Source organism: Diabrotica undecimpunctata, chromosome 8 (assembly GCF_040954645.1).
Source record: "Diabrotica undecimpunctata isolate CICGRU chromosome 8, icDiaUnde3, whole genome shotgun sequence".
Lineage (NCBI taxonomy): Eukaryota > Metazoa > Arthropoda > Insecta > Coleoptera > Chrysomelidae > Diabrotica > Diabrotica undecimpunctata.
Window position 1 is genome coordinate 139093055 of NC_092810.1, and position 14021 is coordinate 139107075.

Below are 14021 nucleotides of genomic sequence, written 5' to 3' on the forward strand. Positions count from 1 at the left end.
ATTTAGGATAGATAAAACCATGCTTCAAAAAAACTGTTAAATGCAAAAATACAGCAGAAGAGACCTATTGGAAGACCAAGAAAGCATAGAGGAATGTATAGAGAAATAGGATGGATGGATGATTTAACACAAAATAAATTTGAGCTTAAAGCCACCTCCTATTTTTGTAAATAAATTTTTTATTATCTCCCATAATAACAAATATAACGGACTTGTTACAAAAGTTGGTCAGCCTGTTAATTTGTATACATAAAATATTGATATAAATTAACAATTATTTAAGCAAAAAACAACCACAGCCTAATCTATATTTCCAGTAAAATATTTTCTATAAATAATTACAATATTGGAAATAAACTTTTAAACCATATTCCAAACTAGTTATAAATTTCAATCCATCTAAAAGTTGCAACTTGAAATTACTCTGCTTTGATGTTATACGTACTACCAAGAAACTTTTTAATTAAACGTTTATTAATTTTTGTGTTAGTTTCTACTTATTTATAAAATTGAGTTTAACCGATCCGCGCAAGACATTTTACTTAGTTTAAAAGGGAACCGAATCCTCCGGCCGCACAGTCCTAAGTGCAGATATATTTAAATTTTGTTGTTAAATGAATGTTTTCTAAATTCTTCTCTTATATTTCTCTTATATTCTCTTCATAAAGTATACTCCAATATTAAAAGATACGGTACGGATTAAAAAAAACTATTATTTCTTACTTACCAAGTGATTGCTGAGAGCAGACCGAGCACATCTTGTGACATCTTTACTTTGGGAAAGTTAACTAAATAGGAATAAACTTTTATAGGCCTAGGAGGACAAATTCGTTAAACTTCCCGTGCTAGAATCGTTATCAATCGAGTGTTATGACTGATTTCATCATACCTGCTTCATCAGATATTCGGACTGATACAAATTCAAACTCAGAAAGTCCAACGAATGTCTTCTAAAACTTGGTATATTTACAGGGTATACCAAAAACTAGAGGAGATAGAAAAAAAGTAGGTAAAATGTCATGACTTCTTTTTTCGTTAAAGTAACGATTACCTAATCAAATCATCAATCGCTCCCCACTTTAGCGAGATACAGAGCGATTATTGAAAAATGTCGGAAACGACAGGGTTAAATATCTTCTATATTAAGAAAAATTCTAAAAAAGTTTATTAAAACTTTTGATAGATATATTATGGAAGCGTTTAGTGGCGTACGAGACAGTTTTTAAGCGGGTCTCACTAAGGAACTATAATACCAACTTATGTTTTTTTATATGGGATACCCTATATATTTTGACATTTTTCGTTTGCATTTTTAATTCTCTTTCACCTAATATGACATATTATATTTCTATTTTTAGTCGTTGGGGCTACTCTGCAAATGAATTATTTTTTTGACATCACGTTATAGACACTCAGAAACAAAACACTCAGTAACACATTTTAACATTTTATTATGGGGATATTAATCCTTTGCAGTTTAGTTTAGTACCAGAAATAAGATCAAATAACTCAAAAAATTGAAATAACACATATAGCAACACCAAAAACTACTTAATAATCAGAATTATTTACAAAATACATTTTACAAAAATTTAAAAATTGTAATAACTATTCGAAATGCCCTCGTTTTGTTATATTAATCATTGACACCTTTTTCATACAGATCTTACTTCATTGAGTATATGCATAGGCTTTATTTTTCTGAATGCTTTGAAATAATTCTTCCTTAGTATTAAAGTCAGTTTTATAAGTACCTACTGTTTTTTTTAATCGCCAAATGAAAAAATTAGGAGAAGTTAGTTCTGGTGAACAAAAACCATAAGCTCCAATCCCCGATTATGAAATTTTTCATTTAAATAATTTCCAACGAATTCGGCATTATGAGCAGGTGCTCCATCTTCTTAAAACAAAAATGTATTCCTCTTGGCCAAATATGTATTTCTCATTAAAAATGTTAATTTAATTTCGTTTTTAAGATACCTATATATCCGGCAGCTGTTAGTTTATTAGCAAATACAATAGGATTCAGTTCATTGTGTCAGCTAAATATTCCTGCACTGGATATGCGAGCTTCATCGCTAAATATTACTTTCACTATTACCTATTACCTTTTAATATAACCTACTCTACGAAATGATTATTTATATAAGATGTAATAATAGGTATGTTATTTTAGATAAAAAAATAATGCAATTTACGGAAATCTAAACGTCAAAATAAACTTATTTTAAAGAAAATATTAATGTGGCTTATTCCCAATAAAACTAGTCAATTGTATTAAGATATCACAAGAAAATAGCTTCAAAACAATATTAGAAAAAAAAAATAAAAGCCAATAATATTATATCTGATAAAAAATTATAAAAAGAAACCAAAAATGTAATAAAATACAGTGTGTCCTATTTCGTGACAATTTTGTTTATAAAATATGGAAACAATACTTTCAAAATAATAATTCAATTTGAACCAACAATTAATAGTAAGTATTTTTGCTATTATGCTATTTTTGCTCTTTTATCCTCATAATAAAATATTAAAATGCATTATTAGTGGTTCGAGGGTTTTATTTTTAAGTGCCTATAACATAACGTCAACTATAAACATATTATCTGCATATAAGCTACAAAAACTGAAAATAGATATATAACATGTCATATCAGGTAGAAAAGAATTGACAATGTAAACGAAAAATATATAGGGTGTCCCATATAAAAAAACATTAGTTGCTATTATATTTCTTTAGTGAGACCCCCTTAAAAAAATTCGTACGCCACTGAACGCTTCCATAATATTTATATCAAAAGTTTTTATTAAATTTTTAAAAATTTTGTTTACTAAAGAAGATATTATTTAATCCTGCCGTTTTCGACATTTCTCAAGAATCGCCCTCTATCTCACTACTGTGAGGAGTTATTGATAATTTGATTAAACAGTCATTACTTTAACGAAAAAAGAAGTCATAGCATCTTAACTACTAACTCTAGTTTTCGGTATACCCTGCAAAACATACCAATTTGGGACACCCTGTACAGAGGTGCCACCTACATTGGTGGCCATGAACGAAAACGATTTAATAATATTGTGTTCTGTCCTTTGGGCTATACGCAATATGTAAAAGATTTATTATTTTCACATTTTAAGTTCAAGTTTTGACAAAAATTCAAAACGATTCCTTTAAAAATGTGCCGGCCATGATGCACTGTATATCCCACCTACTTGATTTTTTTAATTTGGGATACCTCGTTGCATAAATTTAAAATAGCAATTAGTTCATTTGTGAATTGTTTATTTATCTGAGTTTTTATTGATTTAAACAATTTTAAATAAATATTAATTTTGCAACATTTTACTTTTTTTTATTATTAATCATTAATAGTAGATATGGTAATTAGTAAAAAAGATATTGTTAAAAAATGATAAATAACTATATGAGAGGGGGTGATAAACGGTTAGGAAATGATAGCAGTTGTAAGAAATCTGTATCAAAGAGTGTCTTTAGACAATAGTTACTTCCCTGGTCTACTACTAATATCTTATCAAATACTTCTTATAAATTAATTACATTATTTGTAAAACAAGTTTCTAAAAAAAATTTTAATATATTTTACCACTTTAGCCACTTTTCAAAATCTATATTAAAAGCACGCTACTTCGGTTTTGCACATACTACTCACAAACTTTTTAATTAAACAATAAATAATTCTTGTTCGATATCCTACCTGTATGATCGCTGCGTGGAGTTTCCGTATCGGATTCGTGCATCGCTTAATTTCAGGAATTTGTAGGAGAGCTTGAACTCAAACTTATTTCCGGAGTTTTGCTGAAAATAAAACTAATATTAAAGCAATTTATGGACCACGTTCGTTTATGAAAAAGTAAGAGATATATTGGTATGTCGACAAATTGAAATTTAAAAGTATGAAAAGCTGACGGGTGTTTTGATACATCGCGGAAGTGCTTTTTGAAAACAGAGATTAAAGAGATTTTAATTAGCTTTTACATTCCTCGTTCTCGCTTCCCATACAAAAGTATGTAAAAGAAATGGTTTAAAATATGTAGGGTATGCCTGTAGATAAGATATGCAGTTTGTAGTAATTAGTAATAAAAACAAAAATGTTATTGTTTGTAATTATATGTAATTATTTTACTCTCTGATTCTGCTTTGACTTTCAGATATAGAATGTTTTCGGTGTTAATTTGAAGTGAGTATTCGATATAATAAAATCGTGTTCTTGGCAGAACTATGTAGATAAGTCGATCTCCACTTTCATTCCTGTTTTCCAAGCCATAATCCCACACAATATTCAAACAGCGTTATTTGCCGACTTTGTCGTTAAAATCTCCGAGAACTATGGTATAGTCTGCTGTTTTAACAAGATCTACAGCATCAGTAAGATCTTTGCAAAATGCTTCTCAATTATATTCATTACTGGATGGTATTGGAGCATAGACCTGAATTACGTTGGTGATCTAAGCGGGGGCTTTTCAGTACTTCACGGAAGACGGACTGGGCGAAAGAAGTCCGTAACTCCGATACAGCGCGTCCCAATGACTGATAGGGAACGTTCCTGTAGATATGCAGGACAAGTGTGAATAAGGTCCAGGATCAACTAAGGGCGTGGCATAGGGCTATGTCATTATTGCACTGGTGCTGCATAATCCATACAGGTCTAGAGTAAATTAATCACAGGCGATAACTAAATCTTAGTTCAACCGGCTGTGAGACTGATCAGTCAAGCAACAGGAAACCACCTGATTATCTTCCCAGAGAGCGTTATGAAATGACGACTAAGCAAGAAAATTCCGGCGCGCGGCGCCATATCGATTCCGGGTCAAGTGGTGTGAAATGGGCGACCGGACAGATGATTGTGGACGACCAGGCAATATCTGCGAAATGGGATACTGGAAGATCAAACCTAACATTACGTAAAAAACACCGCATCGCAACATGGAATGTTAGGGGGCTGCTACAGCCAGGTAAATTGTTTATATTAGAAAATCAACTGATCAAGAAGAAAATAAATATCTGTGGGATACCTGAGATGCACTGGGATGGCCAATGACGTTGGAAGGCCACTAACTACAAAGTTTTCCTGTCAGGAGCTAACAAATCAGGACAAAAGAGGCGTAGTAATATTAATTAAAAAATGTTGAGCAAAATATGTATGTACATAAATACCTTCCAGTAAATGATCGAATAAACTCTAAATACTAAACCAGCCAAAATGGATATTATACAGGTATATATGCCAACATCCGAAGCAGCAGAAGATATAGTAGAAGAAACATACCACCTCATCCGCATACATAAAACCATCTCTAATATTCCTAAAAAAGAACCAATGATTATAATAGGAGATTGGAATGCAAAAATAGGAAAAACTAAAATAGATGGCCATTTAAAAGGAACGATAGGTGAGCATGGCTTAGGCAAGCGAAATGAACGAGGTGAACGGATCCTTTAATTTGCCATCAATATGAATCTTAGTAAAGTAAACACAATGTTTAAACATCATTCGCGGAGATTTTGAACATGGTCTTCGCCTGGAGGACGATACAAGAACCAAATAGATTATATTCTTGTCACTAAACGATGGATAAGTTCAATAATCAACGTGGAGACAAAACCAGCTCCAACAATGGTTCCGAATACAAAATGTTACAAGCAGAATTTTGCATTAAGTTACACAGTTAAACAATCACAAATAAAAGACAAAAATTGATTCCAAAACACCCGGAAAAGTTTAGAGAAGCATTAATAGAAGCTGACCTACCAGTGACTACCGGGGATTTTGACAAAACGTGGGAGTACACAAAAAAATGGATTACTGAAGACATCGATAATACTAATCTCAAAGACAAAACAGCTAGGAAAAAACATTGGATAACTGAAGAGACTGAATTCTGTAGAAGAAAGATGAAAACTTAGAAACGACACATCAAATTCAAAACAAAAAGAAATAGAGATATGCATCATAAATACAACTATAAAACACTTGTGCAGAAGGGACACAAATAATTATATTAAAAACATATGTGTACAACTATTCTGCCTTTTGTTTCTTTCCCGATATTTTTATTTCTCCATATTGTTTCATTTAGGCAGCCTGCGGCTCTGTTTGCTCTATTCACTTGATCTTCCATTTCGGTTTCCGTAGCTTCCAGCTTTCCGTAGCTAGATAATGTAATGCCTAGATATTTAAACTCCATCACTTGTTCTATTATCTGACCTTCCAGCTCCAATTTACATCTTAGTAAATTTGCTGTTTAGCATCCATTTTGTCTTTTTTGGGGAAGTGTGAAATTGAGGCGGCAACTAAAAAGCTAAAATTTAGAAAGGCAGAAGGAGAAGATGGAATAACAGCTGAAACACTAAAAAAAATGGGAGAATTAGGGACGGAAGTAATGTTTACAATTTGCAATGAGATCTGAAATACCGAAAAGTGGCCAAATGACTGGGGTAAACGTTTATTCCCATATATAAAAAAGGTTAACCAAAAGATTGCAGTAATTACCGTACAGTAGCATTGATATTACACGCGAGCAAACTACTACTAATCATCATCAATGAACGACTAAAATCAATTGTCTTACCACAAATTCCCCAAGAACAATGTGGATTCGTCCCAGGTAGAGGAACAAGAGAACACATTCTTAATATTCGTCACATTATCGAAAAATCTCGAGAGTTTAACATAGAAACATGCTTTGTTGACCATTCCAGGGCCTTCGATACCGTAAAATAGGATAAAATGTGGCATATACTTAGAAAAATTGGTACGCCAGAACATCCAATCTATTTATTACAAAAACTATATTTAAATAATACTGTAAATAATAAATACGAGGAAGAAAAATCAAAAACCTACGTTATGTTGATGACACTCTTATACTGGCGTTATCATCAGAAGAAATGAAACAAACTATGAATAAGTACGGTGAGTACGGAATATCGTTTGAAAATAAATATGCTGAGCACCAAAGTGATGATCATCGATAGAATCAGAAACAACCAAGCAGAGATAAGAAACATGGCAGGTTACGAAGTGGTCAGGCAATTTAATAACTTAGGCTCTGTTATTACTAACAGTAAAGGATGCGAAGACGAGATCCGTCGACGCATCACAATGACCAGATCGGCAACAGCCAAACTCACAAAAATTTTCAAGAATACTGACATCACAAAAAACACAAAATTACGCCTTGTTCGAGCAACGATATTTCCTATCGCCACCTATGCTTCAGAAACTTGGCAATAAAAATAACTCAATTCTAGCAGAACTTAATATAAAAACTAGACTTATCACAACTATCGACCAAAATATACTGAGTTATTTTGGACATATAACTAGAAGAAGAGAAGGCATGGAGCGAATGATAGTTGAAGGTAACGTAGCGGGTAAAAGATACAGATGAAGATCTCCAGTACAATGGTCGGACTAAATGACTGGCTACTTATTCCTTGAAGCAAAACAAGACGCAGAGGAGAGAGATAATTGAACAGAAATAGTCAAACAAATTACATGATGTCACTACATCCTTACGAAGATTGGATAGAGAAGGAGGTCTCTGTCAGATATGGGAAGTGTTTTCCGACTGCGATTGCAACTCTATTATAGTGATTAACATCGTTATATCTGGCATCATCATCATCATTGGTGCTACAGCCCTATAAAAGAGCCTCGACCCTCCCAAGTCTATTACGCCAGTCAGTTCTATCCATTGCCAACTGTTGCCAGTTTGCTGCGCCTATTTGTCTACCATCGTTATATCTGGCATAGTACACTTAATATCCTTCAAAATAACATACTCCCGATCCCAGCTACTACATTTCGCTTATTTCGATGATATTGATTTGCATTATTCTCATTTTTTTTTATAATATTATGTATTTTATCTACCTCAAACATGCTTCTGACATTCCGTGTGAATATTTTGCAAGGATTTTGCATAATAACGACCTGAGTAGTATTCTGCCTGTACTCTCCTGTCGGATCTTCTGTTACGAGATCCATGATCATTAATTTTTTATAGCCATAATAGCTAAAACTAGAAGGACAATTTCACAATTCCAGGACAAAAGAGTGTCCTGCCACTTACCTACTCATCTGTCCAAAGCCCTTGGTCAGTAAGTGGGTAATTGCATTTATCATTCTATTTTATATACGGATAATCCCCAACCCATTTTTGCAACAAGATATTGCGCGACCGCATCAGCCAGAATTACGTTACCAAATTTTGAAGAAAATTATGTCAATTCATCAAGCAATAAAACACTTAAAACTTTAGTTTCCAACACTTCCATAAATTTTTATTATAAATAATTATCACTACTGCTGTTTTGGCAGAGTGCCTTTATCTAGTGAGCTATTTTTGTCACGGGTCCATTACTTTATAGTCTTTAACTCAATACGTTGAGGAGGGGACAACTGTTTGTCTCAAGTTGATCATTCAAAAATTATATCTGTATTTTTTAATTTTTTAATTTCCACAAATTTAAACGAAAAATTGCATAAGAAGGCCCTGAAATTAACAACAAATATATTAAGAACAACGAATAAACAACAACTTAAGCAATTATGTGGCGACTGCCCAAAAACTTTACATCGGTCAAACGGGTTGAACCTTTAACAAACGGATGGCAGAACACCAAAGGGCTTTCAATAATAGAAAAACAGATTATATGTACGCACTTCACCTTCTAGATCATAATCATTCTTTTAATAACCAATTTCAAATTCTTCACATTCAATATAAAAGCCTTAACATATCATTATTAGAATCTATGAAAATTAACGAATTAACAAATACAGATATAATTCTGAATGACCAACTTTAGACAAACAGTTCTTCTCTCCTTAACTTATTTAGTTTAAAACTATAAAGTGTTAAACGCATAATAAAAATAGCTCACTTAAGAAAGGCACTCTGCCGAAACAGCTGTAGTAATAATTATTTATAGTAAAAATTTGTGGAAGTGTTGAAAGCGAAAGTTTTCAGTGTTTTATTTCTTGATAAAATGAACTTCCATTCCATTCTAATCCACTATATACAAATTATGTCAATTTTTTGCCTTTGTCTCCTAAATCTCTCTATCCACCCATTGAACAAGTGTGGAACATAATGAGAAAAATATTGATCCGTTAACTTCGTCCTTCACTGACTCTAGCGCTAGTTCGGCTCTAGGTGCAAGTAGGCTGGAATGAGATATCACTAGAGCGATCATCTCATTAGGGGTATGCTCAGACGTATTTTAAAATGCAAATGACATCGTAAAGGTCCAACATATTATAAATTTTTACATTTTTTCCAACCGTTAGATTTCTCTGAAATTGTCATTAATTTTAAATATCACTTTATATATTATTTACGTACTAGTCATATAAAATTATTGTATTAAACTTCAATATATAAAAGCTGAAGTAAGCTGAACCTCATTTCAAATTTATAGATACGAGTATACGATATTCGATAGCTGGCCAATATAATCGCAAAATAGGTATAATAACTTTCAGATCATTTACCTTCCACTTGATAGAAATGGCAATACCACTATGGGATTCTGAGATAACGTTAAATTGATTTAGGTCTATTAATAATTTATAGAGAATCGTAAAACCGGATGGTTTAATATCAATTTTTTGTCTGGTTTTTGCAAAATTTGCTTTATAGCGAATTGGTTTATTATAATTCATTTTTATAGGGACTATACATTTTATATCATGTTAGTCCCTTTAGCACGGCGTTCAAAAACTTTTGAGGTTTATGTAGAAATAAAAACATTTACAATATGGATTAAGTTTCAGAATAAAAAAATTGTTTATGCTTTTATATAAATATTGTACCTGCATTCTAAAGATGTAGTTTAAATGTGTTTAACCTAACATTCAGTTCTTAATCATAATTTTTACATCAGAGAATATTAACACAATAAATTTGCCACTTAGAGAGTTGTAATATAATATTTGGGATGTGTTACGTGATGTAATTTTTATAATTTTATTTAACTTGGTTTGCTCCATTCTTATTCGTTTACTATTTGTACATAACAACTATTTTTATGAATGTTGTGCAGCGTGTAGTATTTTATAAGAAGAATGTGTATCATGTTGGCACTTTATACTGAGGAATATTAATAAACATCACTAGAGCTTTAATGTCTAATAGACTATTGGTCATTATCAATATTTTGTTGTGTCAGTTTATTTCCATTTAAATTTAGTAAAAGATATTTTTCATTATAATCCATTATTTTTGTCGGTGCAATTTTACATCAGGTGCTTCATGTACCTTTATGTTTTTTTCAAGAGGAATCAGATGAGCATTAACGAGTATGATTGACGTAAATGACCACTTTACCATTTGTAAAACTGTTATGTTCACTGTATTTAATTGAATGTTAGATTTTTGAATTTAGGGTTAAAGCTGTGGAATAAATTAATCGAAATATCGGTTCTATAACATATAATTTTAAGGTTGAACTGTAAGTTTTTCTCAAACAAAATATTTCATTGATTTCACTATATTATACAGGGTGAGTCATGAGGAACTTTACATACTTCTACCATATGTAGAGTCCCTCAGGGAGCATATCATGTGGCCACTAAAAAATGTCAACTCCTCTTCTTTATTAATTAACAGGGTGATTTGTGTAATTGACCATTTATTTCATTTTACTCTAGTGTTTATACGGCTCATTTGATTTTTTTAATTTTTGCATGATACAGTACACTACTATCAAGCATTCGACTGGTATTAGCTAAACTAAAAAATTCCAGGACTGGCTTTGGAAAAATTAATTTAGGGATTCGTATTAAATATTACACCCTGTATAAATTTTTTTTTAAAATGCAATAAGTGATTTTCAAACTACATAAATAGCCAATGAAAACGACATATGCGACAATGTTGTCGCACTTTTATTAAATTTTTAGTGAACGATCAAATCTTACCAAAAATAGAACAACCATAATGAAGTATCAAATTATCACACTCACACTTTTTACTGGCAGTGAGACAACATCTCAATAATGTTTATGGCAACAGGTGGATAGGACGTGCAGGTCCTATTTCGTGGCCTTCAATATCCCCTGATTTTAATCCCGTTGATTACCATATTTGGGGACGATTGAAGCAACTAGTTTACGCAGTGAATATTAATAACCGACAACAATTAATTGATAGAATTATACATTGTTGTAATACTATTAGAAACGATCCCCAGAGTATCCGTAATTCAATACGTCAATTAACAATTCGGCAACAAAAATGTGTACAGGCTGCAGGGTTCCATTTCGAAAATCTATTTTGAATTATTTTTATTTTGTGACCATTATTGTATCTTTTCCAGTTCTAATTTATGGGTTTATCATAACTATGTACATATTTTTAAATTGTTTTTTTTTTTAAATTGTTCTTCGTTATTGTTAGTAGTTACTGTTTTTTGTTGTGCAGTGACTCAGTTTATCATTTCAATTAAAATGTTTGAAATTTATAACATTTGTTTAAATTAATTACCTTATAATTTGATACTTCATTATGGTTGTTCTATTTTTGGTAAGATTTGATCGTTCACTAAAAAATTAATAAAAGTGCGACAACATTGTCGCATATGTCGTTTTCATTGGCTATTTATGTAGTTTGAAAATCACTTATTACATTTTAAAAAAAATATATATACAGGGTGTATTATTTAATACGAATCCCTAAATTAATTTTTCCAAAGCCAGTCCTGGAATTTTTTAGTTTAGATAATACCAGTCGAATGCTTGATAGTAGTGTACTGTATCATGCAGAAATTAAAAAAATCAAATGAGCCGTATAAACACTACAGTAAAATGAAATAAATGGTCAATTACACAAATCACCCTGTGAATTAATAAAGAAGAGGAGTTGACATTTTTTAGTGGCCACATGATATGCTCCCTGAGGAACTCTACATATGGTAGCAGTATGTAAAGTTCCTCATAACTCACCCTGTATAACAGCTGGATTGGTTTTTACGAAATTTTATACGTCAATTAATTTAAATGATCAATCGGAAGTTGTGAACCAAGAGCTGTCATCATTAATAATTGGGTCCAACATAAAAAAACAACAGTTTAGTAACAGTTGAGAATGTTCAACTTGAGGTTATTATAATTGTATTATGTTGTGTTGTTATTGTATTATGTTATTGTTATGTTATTGTATTATGTTATCTGATACTGCAAAACCTCTTTTTCTTGATCTAAATACATCCAATTCTAGGTAAGAATCAGGGTACGCTTTATTATGAATTACAACCATTGCCCATTGAACCAAAAACTGACGATGATAACCAAATTTGTAGCACCTCATATAAAAATAACTGCAATGATATTGATGATAGCAATGTCTAGCTGCCAAACAGTGTTGAAATCCCTGTTTCTGATATTTCTGACAATGACACCAGCAGGAGCTATAGGATTGTCGATTACTCTGATACAGATTCAAGTAGTATCGTTGAATACCCAGCAAAGAGTAAGAAAAGAAAAAAAAAACGTTTTTAAGAGGAGTCAATGCCACACAGTATTAAAATCCCTGTTTCTGATATCCTAACAGTGACACCATCAGAAGCTACAAGATTGTCGATTACTCTGATACAGATTCAAGTAGCATCATTGAATTCCCAGCAAAGAGTAAGAAAAGAAAAAAACACAGTACACTTTATTCGTGAACAAAACTACAAGTGCACAACCTGTGCTTCTACAATCTAATAAATAGTAATGTATTTTGTTATCTTTGGAATGAAGCCAAAGGTGGTCTAAATGCCGAAAAATTTGCGAGTATTTGGGTATCCTTTTTGGAAACCTACATTCTTTCCCAAATTGTTAAACAAGAGAATGGGAATGGGGAGACCATTACTATTTTTTCTGATGACTGTAGCTATCAAAATCGCAATTGTGTTATGGCCAATGCCCTAATGAATTTGGCAAAAAATCATAATATAACAATAGAACAGAAATTTCTTGAGCCTGGACTTACACAAATGAAAGTGAATTCTGTCCACTTAGTGATAGAACAAAAGCGTAAAGATAGGATAGTACCTGCCGATTATGACACCATCTGTCAGCAGGCAAGAAAGAAACCACCTCCATATAATGTACTTAACTTATTTAAGTTTTGACTTCTTTAAGAAATTCGATGCAGTTCAGTTTTACAAAAGTATCCGACCAGGGAGGGTAAAGGGCGATGCAAAATTTACTAATGTTCGTGCTATTCGATATTCACCCGAAGAACAAATTGACTATAAGATGAATTTTACAGAAGAATGGACAATCCTTCCTTAAAGAAAATCACTAAATATTCATTGATGTTCCTGGAATCGGCTAAAAAATCTACACTCAGAGAGGTGTAAAATAACCGCGCGAAAATATGAAGATCTACAAATTATTAAGAAGACTCTGCTCATTGATTACCATACATTTTATAACGATCTTTCCCATGAATATTGAAGAAAGTTCCATTATTATTTCCGATTAATAGTAGTAATCTACTTTTTCAATAACTTTGATTTAAGACTTGGTTTTCGTTTTGTATTAATAAACTCATTTTATTTGAAAGCAACAAAATCTAGTTTTCTTTTAAAAGATCCTTGAAAATCTGTCAAGTTCATTTTTACTACCGCTTCTAAATGGCGAAAACCTGCTATCTCCAAAATTAGCACTTTTCAGCTAATAATTAAAATATATCTTCATCTTATTTCATCAACATATTGTAAATAAAGACATTTCTAAATGAATACGGTTAATAGATTAATATTTTAAGCAAAATTGTAGTTTTACAACGTTTTTTTGCTCACTTGTAAAATTAGTTAAAATGGACTTAGCAGGTTAACACTTGAGGTAACGACTTACCACTTTTTAAAGATTATTTGAAAATTACATCAACGTCTTGAAAAATAAATAGTCGGCGAAATAACACTACGAATGCAGTCATATTACAAATATGTGGTTGAATAGCAAATATGAGACTGCGCGTTGTGTGGAATTTTAAAATAC

At 31.8% G+C, this 14021-nt stretch overlaps 1 protein-coding gene across 1 annotated transcript in view; it reads right to left on the reverse strand.

The window, feature by feature from the left end:
- LOC140448105 (uncharacterized) overlaps positions 1-14021 on the reverse strand; it is a 652893-nt gene that overhangs the window by 75794 nt on the left and 563078 nt on the right. Inside the window, exon 5 of the mRNA XM_072541173.1 lies at positions 3720-3820. Coding sequence (XP_072397274.1) covers positions 3720-3820 — 101 coding nt within the window. The remainder of the gene's footprint in view (positions 1-3719; positions 3821-14021) is intronic.